The sequence below is a fragment of the Canis lupus genome, chromosome 2, assembly GCF_003254725.2.
Source record: "Canis lupus dingo isolate Sandy chromosome 2, ASM325472v2, whole genome shotgun sequence".
Classification (NCBI taxonomy): Eukaryota; Metazoa; Chordata; class Mammalia; order Carnivora; family Canidae; genus Canis; species Canis lupus.
The window spans coordinates 79,323,378-79,342,355 of NC_064244.1; the positions used below are offsets into that span (position 1 = coordinate 79,323,378).

The 18,978-nt window shown below is 59.3% G+C and overlaps 1 protein-coding gene across 15 annotated transcripts in view; it reads right to left on the bottom strand.

Moving 5' to 3' along the window:
* The window catches only part of ARHGEF10L (Rho guanine nucleotide exchange factor 10 like), a 159,088-nt gene that overhangs the window by 98,274 nt on the left and 41,836 nt on the right, over positions 1-18,978 (bottom strand). For 9 of the 15 annotated variants that reach the window (XM_035713176.2, XM_049106653.1, XM_049106695.1 and 6 more), the window contains 3 exons: positions 9,085-9,164; positions 2,928-3,116; positions 2,149-2,182 (listed from right to left, as the gene is read on the bottom strand). In XM_035713176.2, coding sequence (XP_035569069.1) covers positions 2,149-2,182; positions 2,928-3,116; positions 9,085-9,121 — 260 coding nt within the window. In that variant the 5' untranslated portion in view covers positions 9,122-9,164. Of the gene's footprint in view, positions 1-2,148; positions 2,183-2,927; positions 3,117-9,084; positions 9,165-9,417; positions 9,593-18,978 lie in introns of those variants that run through there. The other 6 variants (XM_049106683.1, XM_049106694.1, XM_049106688.1 and 3 more) reach the window with 3 other exon arrangements.

Sequence of the window (18,978 nt, forward strand, 5' to 3'; positions counted from 1 at the left end):
CTGATGGGGGCTGCAGCTCTCCCAGCATCTGGGCAGTTACTACCCCTGTCGTCAGGAGCCTCTAGAGGCCAGGTGGGCAGCCAGGCAAAGCCTGGGGCCATTTCTGAACCTCCAGGCAGGGGCCACGGAGGAAACCCCGTGAGGATCCGTGAAGTGTCCTCCCCTTGGCGATTTGCTTTTTCAAAGCCGTGTTTGCTTGGTGACTACCTTTAGGAAGGTCTCAAAATAAATAAATAAATAGGAGAGAACATTTTTTCCCCCTTTCTCTTGTATAACAAAGAGAAGGACGATGATCTGAATTGATTCTTCTCCCCGAGGACTCCAGAGTGGAAAATCACCACCCAGGGAAAGAGCTGGAACTGAAGCAAACAGAGATCTGCAAGGGAGGGTGCAGCTGGGAGCACAGAGCACTGGACTACGAGTCCGAGGCTGCCGGCGTCTCACAGCGTAGCCCTGGACAAGTCCTGCTCCCAATCTCCGCTTCTGTGAAACCAAGAGCAGGAGAGTCCCTGAGGACTCCTGCCACGATCCGTGCTCTGCAGGGAGCTCATGTCCCATGACTGTTTGCCCAGAAGGGAACTCAGAAGTGACATTTATTCAAGCCAGGTGTGGCGAGACTCACCTGGCAGCCCTGGCCCAGCCCAAGAGGCCGAGGCTCCGAGCACACAGTCACTGTCCCTCCCGCCCCGTCACTGGACACACCCAGCCCCGACAGGAGGCGGCGGAGAAGCGAACACAGGTGCGTATTTGGTGTGTCCTTCTACCAGCCTCTCCTATTCCCCACGATGCTCCTACATGGGTATTACTCCCATTGTACAGACAGAGAAACTGAGGCTCAGAGAGGTTGCCAGGCGGCCCAAAGCCACCCAGCTAGTGCCGGGCTGAGTGGGGATTCGAACCTCCAGAGCTCACACCCTGGCGCCGCCAGGAGATGGTATTTGAGGGGGCTGGGGCTGCTCCAGGGTGAGTCCTAGGACAGGTAAGGGAGCTGCGGAGCGGTGGGCAGCGGGTTCAGGGCAGAGGCAGGCCCCTCTCCCTGAAACACTCTCTGAGCTACCCCCCCAGCGGGCTGCTGAAGACGACATGGTGCGGCACCAGCCCTCTGGGCCACTGGTCACCACCTCAGCACTGCCCCGGCACCAGCCAGACACCCAACCCAGCTTCCAGGGCTCACAGAGAACAGGCGGGCAGGGACGGGCCAGGCTGCCGAGATCCCGACCCTCAGTGGGCAACGGGGTTCTCCAGGAGGGTGGCCTGAGAGAAACAAGAGCACCAGACCTGGAGGGCAGTGGTGCGCTTGCTCACGGCCCACTCCCCTTCCCACCCTCCTGCCCCTGCCAGTAGCTTCCTCCCACCCCTTCCCACCCCTCCCCTCTCTCTGAGCTCTCCCCCCAGGCCTCTTCCCATGGGTGGTGTCTCAGCACCCTGGGCATTCCTCTCTGGGCCACTCTCCTGCATCTGCATCCCCCACTAGGCCCAGTTTCTGGCTAGCTTCCTTCCGGGCCCACCCCGGAGGGCTCTAACCCCTGGGGGATCAGACTCCCCCGCACAGGTGCAGGGCTGCTGATTCATTTCAGGTCCCTGGGCAGGGAGGAGAGGCCGACCCCCGACCTCGGGCCCAGCAGAAACCCTCCAGGGCCCACCCATTCCGGATGGCCCCCCCAGGGGCCCAGGGCGGCAAGCTGCATCTCTGAGCTCTCCAGCTGGGTGACACCCACCTGAGAATCAGGCCCCCTGGGTCTGCACACCAGGAAGAGAAAGGGAGACTCAAACGCCCCTCCTCCTGCCATGGTGGCCAGGATTTAAATCCAGGACCCCAGGGCCTAGATCCACCACTAAGGATTCCCTTAGAGGAGGACTCTCTAAGCACCCAGGTCCCCAAAGCCAGGCAGCAAGCAGCACTGAGCAAAACCCTGAAAGGCCTCTGCTTTAACGGCCCCCAAACCCAAACCCAGCTGTGCAGCCAACCCCCGCCCCGACACTCACTCCCCCCCTCCGAGCTGGCTTGGGAGGCCACAGGAGGGAACGGCTGCTGGATCCTTAGGCGAAGTCTGAGCAGTCCTGGGCCCAGCACCACCCTCCCGACACCTCCTGACCAGCGTCCCCTCTTTCACCAACCACCAAAGCAAAGGAACAAGTCTCACTTACTCTGTCTGGGGTGGTGAGGCTGCTGGGTCTGGGTCTGTGGGAAGAGAGCAGAGGAGAGCCTGTCAGGCCTGAGGCTGGTCCCTACGGACTCAGTCCATCCCCGCCCCCTTTCCCAGCCTCCCCGGGGTGCCAGAGACGGAGCCTGGCCAACCTGGGTGCCTGCTGGCTTCCTGCCTCCCTTCCCCCAGCCACCGCACTGTCATTAAGCTCCCTACCTGTCCTACCTGTACCAGCCCGCTCCCACCTCCATGGCCCACATCCCAGCTCCGATCAGAACAGCCGCCCTGCCAGCTCTGGGCCTGCCTCCCACCCCCAGCTCCTCAAGGAGAGCCCCTAGTCCCCAAGCCTGCAGGAAGTTCCTGCTAGTCCAGTCCCCAGTCTCTCCCAGATGACACAATACAAGAGCCCAGAAGCTGCCATTTAACACGGCCTTATCAGGGCCCTCCCACCCCTCCGGGAGGTGGCTCCCCTGGCTGTGTGACTCCCTGGGAGAAGCTGCTGGGGAAGAGGGGCTTCGGAGACACGAGCCCTGGGCAGCAACTGTATCCAAGCAGGACCCGGAGCCAACCACTTCCACGACCCCATGTCAAAGTGCGCCAGATGCTGCAGGAATGCTCGGAATCTCTAGGTCCCAGGGGAAGCAACTGGAATGCAACTTCTCAATGGTTTTTCTCTTCCTGCTTCTGGGGACAGTGGAGGGTCTGGGAGGCATCCCTGGGAGCCTAGAGCCCCAGAGGCCGGGGGAGTGGGAGGACCCAAGGCTCCCAAAAACACCTTACCAGTGGTGGGGGCGGAGTCCAAGTGGATCAGTGGGGCATCCTCGATGTCCTTCTCTGGGGCAAGGCCTGGGACACCCAGACCGGCGCTGGTGTCCTCGTCATCATCACTGTCGTCAAACTCAAAAGCCTCTCCAGGGTCGTCCTCCGCCTCGGGGGAGGGGCCGGGGCCTCCGGGAACCAGCTGATCTTCTGGAAGGGAGGAGGAGTTAGTGGACTCAGGGCCTGGGGTTTGGTCAAGGGAAAAGGCTACCGGCTACCACGGGGGAGCTGCTGCGGGCCTGAGTGAGGGCACGAGGGCAGTTCCCAGGGACTCAGTAAACCCCTGCCCAGGCCAGCTGGTCCCCCTGGGCTCCCAAGGTGACCCATCATCGGTGAGGGCTCCAGGCAGGTAGGCAGTGGACAGAGGGGAGGGAGCAAGGCTAAAGGGCGAGCCGGCGTGCATCTGCACCCGGACCTACACCTTTCATGTTCTTGTTTCCCATTTCCCCGTTTTGTAAGAAAGGGGGCTTTTTATTTTTTATTTGTTTATTTTTTAAAAGACTTTATTTATTCATGAGAGACAGAGACAGAGAGGCAGGGACACAGGCAGAGGAAGCAGGCTCCATGCAGGGAGCCCGAGGCGGGACTCGATCCCAGGACCCCGGGATCACGGCCTGAGCTGAAGGCAGATGCTCAACTGCTGAGCCACCCAGGTGCCCTGCAAGGGGGCCTTTAAAATGCACGTGCATGTGGTTCATGTGTGGTTCAGTACGTGTGTGCCTGTGTGCTTTCACCACGTGCAAGCGAGCACACCCCCCTGTCCTGCACACCGCACGCAGCTGCCTGCAAGTATCTGGAGCCCGAAGGGAAGCAGCGTACGGGGACCAGGGTGAGGAGCCTGCACCCCCAGGCCCCCGTGGGGCCACGTCCTCCTGCCATCCTGCAAAGCTCAACTGAAACAGAGCCCCCCCCCGCACGCCCCCTCTTAGCCCGTGTTTTCTCCATCCATCCACTCCCGTTTAACCTGCAGAGATGTGTTTTGTGCTCCTTTGTATTCCCCAGCTGATCTCAGATCCCTAAGAGTCCTCTTAACTGTCCCCTTTAAGGGGACAGAGGGTGGCCTGGCCCGGGGTAGAAGCTTAGCAACTTCTGTTAAACAAGAAAAGGAACGGGTTCTCTCTCCTAAAGAGCTTAACGGGCCCTCAACCTTTCCACCCGCCCCACCAAGCTTAGGTCCCCAGTTTTCTTCCAGGGAGGACTCCCTTCCTCGAACCTGGGGCTGGACAGACCACCAGAGGCTCGGTACGCCATCCCCCAACTTCAAGCAAACCTGCTCCAAAATCAAAGGGCAATGTGGTCTGGTTTTAAAAGTCTGCAAAGCTGGGGCGTCTGGTGGCTCAGTCGGTTAAGCACCTGCCTTCTGCTCAGGTCACGATCCAGGGGTCCTGGGTCCGGGGATCAAGCCAGCGTCGGGCTCCCTGCTCAACCAGGAGTCTACTTCTCCCTCTCCCTCTGCTCCTCCCCCTGCTTGTGTGCACGTGCTCGCTTGCTGTCTCTCTCTCAAATAAATAAATAAAATCTTGGGGGGAGAAAAAAAGTCTGCAAAGCGGACTAACCCTCCAGTCCTGCTGTAGCTCACACCACACAAGGGAGAGCACGAGCTCTGGTCCTGCCTGGGACCCAGACCGGCTGTGTGGTTCCCGAGCAAGTCTCTTCACCTCTTGGAATTTGGTTTCTCCCTCCGTAAACAGGAGAATAAAAACAGCACCCACCCCATTAGGCCGAGGTGAGTGTGAACTAAGAAGTAGGTCAGGGTTTCCTGACTCGCCACTATCAACTGGCTCTGGCTCCCCGGGGTCTTCATGCTGGGGCCACTGCAGGACCTGCAGCAGCATCCCTGGCCTCTACCAGTTAGAAACGAATATTACCCTGCAGTTGCAACACCAACAATGTCTCCAGACATTGCTAAATGTTCCCTGGGGGACAAAATCACTCCTAGTTGGGAACTGCCAGGGTAATACTTGGCCTAGTGTGTGGACACATTACACAACAGCACCTGTCGTAAGTACGGCCCCTCCCAGCCTGAGATCCTTGAAGACAGGATTGCCCAGCCCGTATTTGTGGACTCAGCCCCAACAGGTGCTCAGAGGTGGAAGGATGAGTAGGCAGGCAGGAAGGTGGATGGAGCAGAGAGACGGCTCTATGGAGCAGCACGGGGGCTGACGAGCGTATCCAACTCCAGCAGTCTCTTGACGACTAGAAAAATCCAGTCCCTCTCCTACAGTGACCTGGGAGTTTGCAGAGCAGAACATTCCAGGTGCCAATGTACCAAATCCCAAATCCACAGAGCCCCTTCCTCCGGGGCTGGGGTGCAGCTGAAGCCCAGAGCTCAGCCTCCCTCCCCACCAAATGGAGGCCCCAGAGGTAGGGACCCACCTCTCCTCCTGGGAGCCTTGGGGACAGCTTGGGTCAACATGGGCAGGAGTGGACTCCTCTGGGCTATGATGTGGCCCGTGGCACAAGCTCCTTCTCCTGGTTGAGAGCCTGGCTGGCGCAGCTCCTGGTGTAAAGCCTCTTGACCACCCCCACTGGACACGACGAGGCCACAGAGGTTCGAGCAGCAAAGCGAAGCACCCACCGTCATGCGGCTGGTAAGCGGGGAGCCGGATCTGAACCTGTTCCATCTTAGTCCCCTCCTACATTCTCCACTGAGCCCTGCTGCCTTCTGGAAGTTCGCTGAGCCGTTGGACACTGGGCCTTGACATGATGAATTAACAAAGGAAGTCCAGGGGTTGAGTTGGAAGCTGGATCGATGGTTTTCAAATGACAGTTCTCAACCCGCTGCTGGGTCACAAAATCAATTAGGGGATTCCCCAGGCAGTATTCTGCTTCATTTATGAACTGCTTGAGATATTTTTAAATATTTTATCATAATATTAATAAAGTCACATTCGGTATGACTGCTGCCATGGCTCTGACAGTTCTGTTTGCTTGCTGACACAGGTGTACACACACACAGGTGGTACAGAGTCTTCTACTGCTCCCCTCGCTCACCACTGCAGCCACACGGGGCTCTGTGCTGCACCATGAATGTGCCCGACGTGCTCTTGCCTTGGGACCTTGGCACCTTCCATCCTGGGGTCCAGAATGTTCTTCCCCAGGTATCTTCTCCCGCTCTCGCCTCCTTCAGGTCCTTACTCTAGGCCATCTCCAAAACCGCCCACAGAGACACCCTGGGACTCCCTGATGACCCTGCCTGCCTTACTTTTCTCTATGGCCCTCATCAGCAGTGATGTCCGATGCTTTGATTTTACTGTGTCCTAACCAGAACGTAAGCTCATGAGCTCATCATAAAATAAATAAAAATAAATAAAAAATAAAAGTTTAAAAATACTGGGGTGCCTGGGTGGCTTGGTCAGTTGAGCATCTGAAACTCTTGGTTTCGACTCGGGTCACGATCTTGGAGTTGTGGGATCGAACCCCTGTGTTGGGCTCCATGTTCAGCAGGGCATCTGCTTAAGATTCTCTCTCCTACTCCCTCTCTCCCTCCCCCACCTCAAATAAATAAATCTTTAAAAAAATAAATAAGTAAAATAAAAGTTTTAAATGCTGGGATAAAAGACTTCAAAGCCCCCCCTCACTATTTGAGGGCGACCAGATACAGCCCCACCCTGACCCCCGGACTCAGTGCCTGTGGCCCCTCCCACTTGAATCCACCTGAGAGGCAGTGGGGATACTGTGCACGTGGCTGGTACTGAGTGATGACTAGGGTGTCACAGTCAGACCCCCGGGCTCCAACCACAACTCTCCTCGATGTTGACTGTATGAATGGGGGGGGGGGGGGCTCACTATACCCCCCCAGGCTGCAGCTCCCTGACCTATGACAAGGACAAGAACAGCGAGCAGCTTTCGGGCCATCGGGCAGGATGGGACACTGGATGGGAGGGCGGAATGAACCTGCCCGTGTGAAGCTGCCTGGTGTGAGGGCACGTGCTCACTGCTGATACTGGTCCTGCTTATCGTCAGGGCCATTGCATCATGACCATTATCTCCATGATGATTATTGCCTTGAGTCAGAGCCCAGCCCCAGGCCCTGGGGGAGATGTGCAGGCCTTTCCAGTCACAGGCCAGGCCCGTGGAGCAACCGGCCACAGGCCCTGTGCAGGGACACCAATCAGTACGGTCACGCCTGCATGCAGGGGACTGTTCCCAGCAGCTCCCGGGCCGGGAGGTTCAAAGAGGAATAAGACGCGCCCGCTCAGTGTCAAGGAGCTCACTGCACACAAGAGGTGAGCACAGATCCCCAGGGCCCGAGCCAGCGCCCAGGGACAGCAAGAGGCTCACGCTGGCCAGACACTGGCGTGGCTTCAGGCACGGGCCACCCCTGCACAGAGCCTCGCAGGATGAGTGGGGCTAGTGTCCCAGGCTGCGGCCGTAGCAGGAGTGGAAATGAACAACATGAGACCCAGTGGACCCCAAGACGTGAGCAAGGGGGACGGAACTAGAGGACCGTGAAGAGGTGTTTGGGGGAATTTGAATTTTATAATTAACACAACAGGAAGCTGGGGATCCCTGGGTGGCTCAGCGGTTTAGCACCTGCCTTTGTGTCTATCGGCCCTTTGGCCCAGGGCATGATCCTGGAGTCCCGGGATCGAGTCCTATGTCAGGCTCCCTGCATGGACCCTGCCTCTCCCTCTGCCTGTGTCTCTGCCTCTCTCTCTGTGTCTCTCATGAATAAATAAAATCTTTAAAAAAAAAAAAAAAAAAGACAACAGGAAGCTCTCAAAGAATCAGCAAACAGCAAAGAGCCTGTTTCAACCATATGACACTGGCTGGCAATATGGGGTATACCTGGGACAGTAAATGTCTGTCAAACGTTTGGTGAAAGGAACTGAATTGATTCAATCATAAAATCATTTTGTTCATGTTTTCTGGTGAATAGGAGAAGGTGCAAAATGCCCCCAGCAGCAGAAGCCAGAGCAGGGAGCATCCAGGGGCCCAAGCCACCGTCAGGCCTCAGGAGATGCCCCGTCCCCAGAGCCCCACTCCACTGCTCCTGAGACCCAGGCAGCCAGACGTGGCTCCTTATCAGAAGGACAAATCAGGAGGCCCCTCCCGGAACTGAGCCCTTCCCACCCATCTGGGCAGGTGGCATGACCAGAGCCGGCCCCTGCTGCCTGTGACGTTCCTGGACACACCCCAGCCCTGGGAGAGCCAGCCCCAGCAAGCCCGGGAGGCAGGAGACCCAAGCAGCCACCGTGTGCCACGAGGTGGACTCGCTGTGCTGGTCTCCCACCCTTCGGAGGAGAACACGAAGGCTCGGGGAGGAAGGGACCCCTCCCTGGTCCCTGGCGGTCCACCTCGCAAGGGGATAATAGTTTCCGTTCATTGAGCAACTGATCACCCGACGCCAGGGCTCTCCGTATATTTAAACCTGGCAACAGCACCAGAGCAGGTGTCGTTACTGTCCTCACGTGTACGGTGATGAGGCGGAGCCACAGAGACACCAAGTGGCTCAACTCAGCGCACAGTGTCGGTGGCAGGGTAGGGTTGGTGAAGAAGACCTCACATGGGACCTCTCTGCCACCGGCCTCTCCCAGAGGAAGATACAAAGACAGGCAGCTGGGCCCAGTGGGTGAAGGGTGTCCAGCTCCTCGGGGGGGGGGTGGGGCCTGGACTCCACCTGCAGTGTCCGAGGCCCCACTGCTAGGGTTGCCAGGTAAACTGCTGGATGGTGAATTGAATTTCAGATTAACAACAATAATGTTTCCACACATGTGTCTATCGGCCCAAGGCCCTTCCCCTCCACCTCCAGGGTCACCGCCCTCAATCCATGAGCTTCACCCCCAAGCACATCACACTCCTGTTGTCAGGTGGACAGTGTCTTAAAAGTTTAAAATCTCAAAAAAAAAAAAAAAGTCTAAAATCTCCAGGGGATCTTAGGTGAAGAATCACCCCTCGTCTGGAGCCTACTCTGTTGAGAAGCAGATTATGACTTCCACGTTGCAGACCAGGAAACTGAGGCAGAGGGGTGCAGTCACTTGCCCCAGGGCACACTGCTAACCCCCAGCAGAGCAGGATTCTCACCCAGGGTCAGCCTGCTCCAAAGCTAGCATCCCTCCGCCAGCCCCGAGGCCCGTTCCGAGGAGGGACGAGCAGGAAGCCTGGGGTACGGTACCTATGGCAGCCTGTGGCGGAGGGTTGGAGGAAGCCATCAGACAAAGTCCAGCTCAGACCAGCACCGTCCCAGCCGCTCGCCTGTGAAAAAAAGGCCAAAAATCTAATTAGATGGGGTTCAAGGGCAAAGTCTCATCAAGCAGAAAGGGGTCACTGGCTTACCACCTGTGCACTCCAGCCCGCCAGCTCGCCTTCTCCTTCCCCAGCAGCTCCCAGAGCACAGGATGGTGCCAGAAAGGGCCCAGCCCCCACCCACCATAAATCATTAACCCAGAAAGGCAGCAGCTGCAGAGCTATCGCCCCATCTTCCCAGAAAAGCCAGGCCACCACAGACCTTCCTTCTGCTCAGTGCCCAGCGACCCTGGGGAGCCCGGCAGGTCCAGCTAGACAACCCCCCTTCATCCCTTCTGGCTTGCAGGTGAACCCCAGCCCCAGAGGCCAGGATCATGCTGGGGCTCCTGTGTTCCAGAAGCTGGATCACGCCTGAACTGTCATGGACGTGGCCGGACACCTCCTCCTCCGGGCCGCCCAGTGACCGCAGCTCCCTGGAGTCCGGCCCCTCGCACCAGCCCCGCCTGCGGCCCCGCTGAAGGCCATTCACTCTTTGTCTCTCCCTGTCCTGCCCCCACGGGGTTGGCCAGCTGGCGAGGGGCCACTGGCCTTGGCACATGGCCGTGAGGGAAGTAAAGGGATGCAGAGAGGCAGATGGCCAGACATAGGGAGAGAATCCCAAACGCTCGGAGCTCGGAGCACAGTTTTCCCTGGCCTCAAAGCGGGGGCTCCCTGGGCTTCCCAGGGCCTGCAGCCAACCTTGCCACAAGTCCAGGCGGTGAGGGACAGGGCTCTCCCCCCTCCATATTGGCACCCCCGATTCTGAGCTGGGGGCTGTCCTTCTAGACCTTTCTGTGGAGGGGAGAATCGATCCTGGAGGGAAGCACGAGCCCTACAGTCCAATCAGCCCCTGCCACCCGCTGGCTGCGTGCCTGCTTTCCTCTGCAATCCTAAAGCCTTTATTTTTTACTAACCGGCTTCCTCAATAAGCATAGAATGCATGTAAATGGCAATTAATTAATAACAGCAAACATTCCCATAGTGCCTACCATGTCTCAGATGCTATTCTAAGCACTCTACAAATATTAACAGATTTAATCCAACTATTAGAAATCAGACAAACTATGAGAAAACGAGGCCCAGAATGCAGTAAGTTGCCCAAGATCACACATCTACTAAGGGTTTGAACCCAGGCCGTGGGCCCCGGAGGCCGTGCCCATTAGGTAACCACACTCCACTGCCTCTCAAAACCCAGACAACGTAAGGGTGCAGAGCAAAGTCTCCATCCCCCCAGTCCCACCCCCAAACACCCCCATCCACCCCTATACCCCGGGTCCCACACCCACCCACCTCTATCCCCCTAGTCCACCCCCATCCACATGTCTCCCCAGTCCCATCCCCAACATCCTCATCCACCCCCATCGCCCTAGTCCCACCCCCACCCACCTCCATCTCCCCAGCCCACCCCCATCCACCCATCTCCCCAGTCCCACCCCCTCCCACCTCCGTCCCCTCAGCCCACCCCCGTCCACCTCTGTCCCCCCAGTCCCACCCCAAAGCAACTGCCTTCACTAGGTCCTTGGTATCCTTCTAAACGGCCCACGGGTGTGCTGCTTATCCCTGTGCCTGTACACGTGTCCTGTTTCACGTGGGGGGAAGCACACTGCACCACCTTTTTTTAAAGCTTAAGAACCCTGGTGACCTTTCACACCAGCACACAGACGTCAGCCTCACTTTTCTGAATGGCTGCGTCGTGTGGGGGTTGGGGACAGGGGTGGAACATATACTCCCTACAGGGGACACTGAGGAGCTCCCGGGGTTTTGGCCTTATGAACGCAGCAGCAACTGACGTGTGGAGGGCCTCGAGCAAGTGCGCAAGTGCGTACGTGAGCCCGTACGTGAGCCTAGAAGCCCAAGCCCTCTAGGAGCTGCTGAGTCCAGGAGGAAGGCAACTTTCACTCGGTTGAATGCAAACTGCTCTCCCCAGGCGGTGGCTGTGCCCCGGAGCCCCGCACTCAAAGCCATCAAGACGGAAACGTTACTTCAGCAAAGGGCTTTGGGAAACAAACTAAAATGTTTGCAAATTCCCCTGCCAGTGGAAAGACCCAACAACAGCCCCACAGCCCTGAGGCAGGTGCCTCCTCCCTGGGGTTCACCCAGAACCCCTCAGGAAAGAGCAGGAACACTGACACCCCGTGTACAGGAGGGAAAGGAGAGGCGCTTAGCCCCAGGCCCTATGCAAACTGCTGCTCAAATACAATTTTTTGATGATGCAGAAACCTAGGATCCTTTCCGTCCAGGCCAGAAAGCTGTCCTCCCCTTTCTCCTCACCCAGCAGAGGTGATCCCTGCGCTCTGCTCCAAGCCCAAAGCTTGATCTGCATTAGTGCATTTACAGATGAGGAAACCAAGGCACAGAGAGGAGGAGAGATCTGCCCAGGCCACAGAGGCAAGGGGACAGGTGACAACACTAGGGCTCAGCCCCAAACCCCCCCTCTCCCTCCTCCAACCACAATGCCTTTCTCGACTTTGGGGCTGGAATCTGGGGGCATCTGCTACAGACTAATCTGGGGCAGTGAGGTCCCCAGGCAAGGACAACGGACCCACAAGCCCCATGCACGCCCACAGCCCTGTGGCCACCATTTGTACACAGGTGCCCCTAGCCTCAGGAGGATGCAGGTGAGGGAGCAGGGGTGTCTCCCATTGCTGACACCAGAGACCTTCATGGGGCCACAGTTAGGAAAAGGTTCAGGCTACCTGACACCACCAGGGTCCCACCACTCGGTAGCTAGGACACCTTGGATGAGTTACTTAGCCCCCATCTCTGAGCCTCGGTGTACTCGTCTGCAAAATGGGGGCTAAAAAGTAGCACCTCCCCAGGTTATTAAGATAATTAAGAGTAAATATGGGTAAAGCTTGTGGAAGGGTCCCTGGGACCCACTGGTACGCGGCTCATATTAACACAGCACAGGCTGCGGTGAGCACAGCTCTGCCTTGGGAGCTGGGGACTCGGGCTGGAGTCGCATCTCCACCAGGAGATGATGTGAGCCTGGTGGAGTGTCCGCATCTGTACAAAGGGGGTCCCACTACCTGCCCCTCGGGGCTCCCAGCAGCATACCTGAGGCCAAGCACACAATGCCAGCAGGCTCACTCAGCGCCAAGATGTTCACCCTTGGAGCTGTCGCCACCAAGACGGGAGACAGCAAACCGTACCCTGTGTCTGGATTCCATACCCCAGGAGTGTAGGACCCCTGGGGGAGGCTCACTCTGGGGATCTGGAGAAAGTGGCCTGAGGCAGCCAGAGCCACCTGCAGGCTGGGCTCTGTCTCTCCTCCCCGTGTGACTGCAGGCCTGTCCTCAGCCTCTGAGAGCCTCAGGCTTCCCCTCTGTAAAATGGGCATGAAGCTCCCGTGCAGGCTATTTTCCAGGCTGCTACAGGCAAGGAGCCAGGTCGTTGGGAGTGAACGTGCTTAGGCAAACAGGTGGAGTCATTTGACTATTTCCCTTGTTTAATTTTTTTTTTAAGTCTTCCTTGAGTTGTACATGGTCTGGGAGCTCTTGAGGTGGGAGCCTGAGCCGGAAGAAAGGTGCTGTGATGTCCCTGAAGTGAGCCTCTCTCTGAATAGGGCTCCAGAACCTTCCTGCCATGACAGTCTCTGGCAAAAGAGGCCATCTGGCTGGTGAAGGCGAGCCAGGGGAAAACCAAAAGCAGCCCAGCAGAGTATAGGAGCGATTCGGATTGTGCTTGAGAACTGCACAGAGGCAGAGGCCCGAGAGGAAACCCACGTAGACAGTAACGCTGTTAGGCTCAGGTGAGCATTATAAGAAGGGACGACAAAAATAACCATTCCCGCTTTCTAAAAAAGAACATTGAGGCAAAAACATCATAGCGGGTCGGAACCAGGGAGCCTTTACACTAAACAGGGCACCGCTCCGGCTTTTCAGGGGTGGAAGCCGGGCCACGGAGGGAAGGGCCCGCGGCACTGCTGCGCTGCAGAGGCAGAGACGCGAGGGCAGCGGGTAAAGGACGTGGGACGTGTTGCCAGATCTGAGTTCCAATCCCGACCCCACCATGTCCCCGGAGGAGCACAGCTGGTAACCTCACAAGCACCTGTCACCTGTCGCGCAGAGGTCCTGAGCCAGGGAGTGAGCTCCCGGGAAACACTGGCCGCCGCAATCGCTGGGACATTCGCTGGCCTGAGCTTGGGCGGCAGGGTCTTGGCGGACTGTGTTCTCTTGGGGGCCATCTCGTTGACAACGACAGCCAAGACTGGGCGGGCGGGCAGGCCCCCTGAACGGGGCTCTCTCCTGCCACGCTGTGCGGAATGGCTGGCGGGAGGCTGTGCCCTTCATGGGCCACCCTGGGGCAGCGGGAGATACAGAGGAGTTGGGAGGGGGGGCTCCCGCCAGGGCAGCAGGTGGGCCCAGCAGGGTAAGCTCAGGGACCCGACCACCCAGCTTGCTCAGAGCAGCCAGTGTGAGCGCCTCCCTCCCCCCTCGGCAGCCCTGCCACTAAAACAGGTGTCTCAGCGGCTCTAATTTAATCAAAGGGCTTACCCGGTGCCTCCTCCCTCTAGAGTTCAAGGTCCATCCAGAGGCCCAATAGGAAACCCTCCGCCTGCCTGGACCTGCCCCTCCTCACTAGCTCAGCCGACTCTGAGCCAACCCCCACCCCAATCAAGAGAGAGGCCCCACCCCTCTTTCCTGGATGGGGCCTACAGAAATGTCCCCGGGAGGGCTCCTGACAGTCAGGGAGGCTGTAGAAGCAGGGCCAGCAGCTGGAGGACAGGAAGGGCTGGCCTCTGGGAGAGAGGCCCGTGGGAGAGGGGAGGGGAGGGGAGGGGAGGCAGGGGCCCAGAGAGGCAGAAACCCAGTGACGGGCACTGATGGGATGAGCACTGGGTGTTATTCTATATGTTGGCAAATTGAACACCAATGAAAAATAAATTTATAAAAAAGAAAAAAAAAAAAGAAACCCAGTCCCAGAAGCTGGGGAAGCAGCAGATGTTGGCATCGCCGAGTCAGGCAGCCTTGTTACAGGAAAGGTGACAGCTGCCCAGCCTTGGTTGGAGGCAAACAAGTAGGTTCTGGCCCGTGCACCCACCTCAAGCCTGGAGGCACCCGTGTGTGTCTCCTCAAAGCGGGAAGAAATGTGTGGGACACCGGAGCAAGAGGGGGTGCGTGGGCTGGTCAGGACCATGGCTCCTCCTGCAGCCGGGCCCTCCCAGAGGTTTCTGTGGCTTTTGGCCTTTTGTCAGGCGTACCCTCGGCTGACCCGCCCCCTGGCCCCCTGCTGCCACGGGGACCATTCCACAACACACACCTTCAGCCTCTTTGTCGCCTTCAGGACGAAGTCTAGGACCCAAGCAAGGGCCTCGGTGACTCGCGCCTTCCCCCTCCACTGGCCTCTCCCAGGGCTCAGCAGTTCCCAGGCCCTGTCTGGTTGGAAACTCGGCTCCAGCCCTCAGGAAGGGTTTTCTGACCCATGACCTTGCCAACCTGTTTTATATTTCTTTTTTTTTCTGTTTATAGTTCTATAAAATAGAAATATTTTTATATTTCTGAGCCTTTTGCTCAGACTGTTTATTCCCTCTGAGTAGAACTCCCACTCACAACCAGCAAGCAAACTCCTACTTAACCTTCAAAACCCAGATCTAGTCTCTCCTTCCCAGCCCCATCTCATGAAGCTTTAAAAGAAAAAATATATATATACACGCGTTCCAAGCCCACAATTCTGATGGTTCAGGGATGCAGCCAGGGAAAGTCTATTTTCAAAGGGCACAGTGATTCTGGGACACATACAGCCCCTCTTATAACAGCCCCCTCAGTGGATTGGGACTTCTTTTCATCTCCGCGTCCGGAGCACCAGCCCACACACAGGACAACAGCCGCTGAGTTAAGCCCAGAGGCTGAGAACCTTCACCTGCCTGGGACCTACCCTCTCTGGAACCCGTAAGGCTGGAGTGTCGCAGGGCCTGGAGCAGCTGTGGGTGCTCAGCTTCCTGCTGGGTGGAAAGAGGGGGGCGACCCAGGTGGAAACCTCAGCCCCCTCGGGATGCTCTGCTCTGCCCAGAGACCAGACCCCGGGGGGAGCGGCGGGCACTCAAGCTGTGGACCCTGGGCCCCGCGGGAAGGGGAATGCCCGCAGCTCCGCCCTCGGCGCCAGGCGCACCTGCTGGAGGCTCTGGACCCAATCCTGGAGGGACAGGCGCCTCCTCCAAGGCACCACCGTGGATTTACAGCAAGCGACACACGTTCAGAATCCAGAGCCCTGGGGAGAGACACGTGAGCCCCCCGGGAAGGACTCGGACGCCGAACGAAGCCCAGCTCTCGGGCCGCCACACCGCAGGAAGCCGCTCACCCTCTGCGCCTCTGGCCCCGACTGTCAAGCGCAGGTGTAAGTGAAATGACATCTGACAGCGCCGGTGGTTGCTGACACCTGCTAGTTCCCAGCCCAGAGGTCCTGCTGCTCTTCGAGGACAGACGGTCGTCCCGTTCTGCAGACCGCCCACCAGACTTAGCGGCCCTGTCCTTCGTGGCCCTCATCACCCCAGAGGTCACGAAATGATCGTCTTCAAATGACAGCTGACATCTCCGGATGCCACTCCGCAGCTGTGCACCAAGCATGCCGAGCAGTTTAGTTTTGTTCATTTAGTCCCCCTAATCGACGAGGTGGAGACTGAAGGACGTGCCCACGTGGCCCCTGAGCTGAGCGGGGAGTCCCGGGCGGTGGGAGAGCCGGGAGAGCCAGGGCACGATCCGCAGCCCAGGGTCCCCGCGAGCAACAAGTGGTGGGTGAGCGCATGGTGAGTGGGGGAGCTTGTCCCCTGCCCTGCCCCAGCCTCCAAATGCCAGAGGGACAAGGAGGCCAGCTCTCTCACCCACTAGGCACCGGGCCACTCGATGGGCTTCCTGCAAGAAGGGGGAGGAGGGAGCTGAGAGGAGCACCCTCCAGCCTACAGGCAGGGGTGAGGCTTGGTCAAAGGCGAAGCCTCAGACAATGGAGGCTCTGTCCCAGCCCAGAGTAGGCGTCCCCGCCCCCTAACCCTCGTCTCCCATTGACTTCCTAGGCGTCCAGGAAGGACAGGTGGGGAGCAGCCCCCAGGAGGAGGCCTCCGGCCAGAGGAGCCCACCTGTGCGGCACCCCTCCGGCAGCGGTGGGGGGCGGGGGGGCAGGAAACCAGCGCCTGCCTGGAGAAGCTGCCTAACCATGTGTACCAACAGGGCTGCCCCAGACCGGCCCCCGTCCCGCCCGTCCTCTCTGCAGTGACCCAGCCCAGGCAAGAGGCGCCAGGCTGAAGGGCCAGGTGCAGAGCCTCCTACTCTGGGCTGAGCTGTCCTGCCCTCACCCCTGGAGGGTCCTGGACCCTCCTCCACGTCCTGGGTGGTCCACGTGATGGGGCCCCGCGGCCCACAGCCAGGAGGCCAGAAGGGGGCAGCATCAACTTTGTGCCACCCCTTCACCCTCCTGAGCCTCAGTTTCCCCTGAAGCCCCCATCTCAGGCAACTTAGCGTCAGCGAGGCTCCGATCCGCTCATTCTAGCACCAGGGCATTTCCATGCCGGAACCAAACCTGAGCAGCGGGCTTCCTTCCCTCCCTTTCAGGAAGCTGGGGCTCAGACGGGCCAAGCTTTTGCCTCAAGTCCCCGGAAGCCCAAGGCAGGAGCAGGAAAGGAAGGCGTGTGTGGCTCCCTGCACCTCGACAGAGCTGCCGCAGGAGGGGGAGCACGGATCGCCCAGTCTGCAGCAAGGGCCCAGGCGGAGGCAGAGGGGCCAGAAGAGCCGGGCCTCCCAGGCACGGGCACCTCCCCGGGAAGGCGGAGAAGCCTGCAGGTGGAAGGGGGTAGGGGCGCAGGCAGGGGGCACATCCCAGCCACCCACCCACCCCAAGCACGCAGGTGAAGCCAAGGGCAGGGGCCGAGATCGCCAGGGTGGCTCCCGGCCACTCAGCAAGCTGACCTAAAGCCTCAGGAGAGGGGGAGCCGGGGCAGGACCCTTCACCCCCAAACGCCCAGGTATCAAGCTACTGCCGCAGGAGCACCCAAGGTCCCTGAGTGGCCCCCAGCTTCTCTGGGATCCCAAGTCAGGCCCACCTCCAGCAGCTTCCAAGGCGATGGTGCTTGCCCGTGCTTGCTCCACTCAAGGAACATTTCTCCGCGCCCCGACTCCCTGCAGGGCCCCAGCTCGGGCCTGGGCACAAAGGAACAAGGGAGAGGCCCACGTTCCTGTCCTCGGGGGGCCCACACCAGTCCCGCACAGCAGGGGTGGCCCACGGGACTCGGCGGGAGCAGGGACGTGCTTTGCCTACCGGGCAGAGACCCCACAGGAGCCCAGTGGACTCTGGGCCCGCGTTCCATTCCAGATCAGAGCCTCGGGCAGGGTTTCTGGGGTCAAACCGTATTCCAATCCTGGCCTCACTACTTGCTAGAACTTGCTTCGCTGAGTCTGCACTGGAGGGAGGGAGGTATCTCGGGTTAGGATGAGGGATGAATAAGGCAATGAGCACTGCCTGGTAGGGGCAGGAACTCACCAGAAGGTGCGGCTCGTCACCATACAACAGGCAGCTGCAAGGAGGCAAAGCACTGTGCTCCCCAGATGTCACAGGGGCAGGCGACCTCCAGCCACGGCCCCCTCCACACTGCCATGCCCGGCTCTCGGCCCTGACCCTCCCACGGAGGTGCCAGGCTCCCGGCTGCACCCGGCAAGCACCCCTCTGTCGGGCCCTGCATGCTGCCCCCACCCCACCCCGGGCTGCGTGGACGGGCTTCCACAAGCAAAGATTTCGGGGTTCGGTTCAGGGAGATGGTTTCTGGTCCTGGATTCCAGCGGGGCCCCCTACGGGCCGTGTGCCTCCCACCCTTCCGTGGGGAGTGGCGCCGGTGGCTCCCCTGGCCTGTCCCACCCAGGGGCTCACGGCCCACATCTCTTCAGGCCACGCGCCTTCAGATGGGGAAACCCCTGCACCCTACACACACACACACACACACACGCACACACACGGGCCCCACTTAGACCACAGAAAGGACCTGGGACTCGGAGCTGATGCCAGAATGCGAGAGACCCGGGGGCTGGGGAAGGAGGAGGATGTGAGGAGGGGGTCTCTCTGGAGGAAGCCAAGGGGCACGGCGGATCCCCGCTCCTGGATCATTCCCAGCCGATATAAAGATCAAAACCCCAAAAACCTCACCAACCCCACATCAGCTCTAGCCACCACCAGATTCCCTGCTTCCCTTGGGCAAACGCTGCCCACACCCCAGTCCTGGACCCCCCCATTCTCTGCCGAACTATCAAGGCCGGGAGAGTCCACCCCCGCTGCTCCAAGATGCCAAAGCCCGTGGACGTGCCTGGGCCCCGTCTCCCTTCCCGCGGCCAGTCTGTCTGCCCTCCGCCCTCCCGGAGGCTCCTACTCCCCCCTTCCCTCCCCCTGCCCTGCCAAACCACTGGGCCACTCCCGGCCTCGTGACTCTGGCCCACTGCAGCTGCCTCCCAGGTCCACACCTCGCCTGTCTGGACTCCTTCTCTACAGTGACACCTCCGCCCGACCTTCCCTTGAACTCCATCCAGGCTTCTCCCCACAGGCCTGCTCGGCACGTCCGCTCCGTGGTCTGCCGGGCATCCTGAAGTCAGCATCCACACCAAGTCCTGACTGCTCCCCGACTCCTCCCAACCTCCCAGCTCACCTGAGGGCAGCGCCAGCCTGCCAGGGGCTGGGGCTCAAGCCTCTGCCTCACTTTGACCCCTCAAACGCCCGCACATGCTCCTACCTCAGGCCCTTTGCACTTGCTGTTCCTCTGCCTGGAACGCTCATCCCCCAGACATACCCATAGACAGCTCTGTCACCCGCT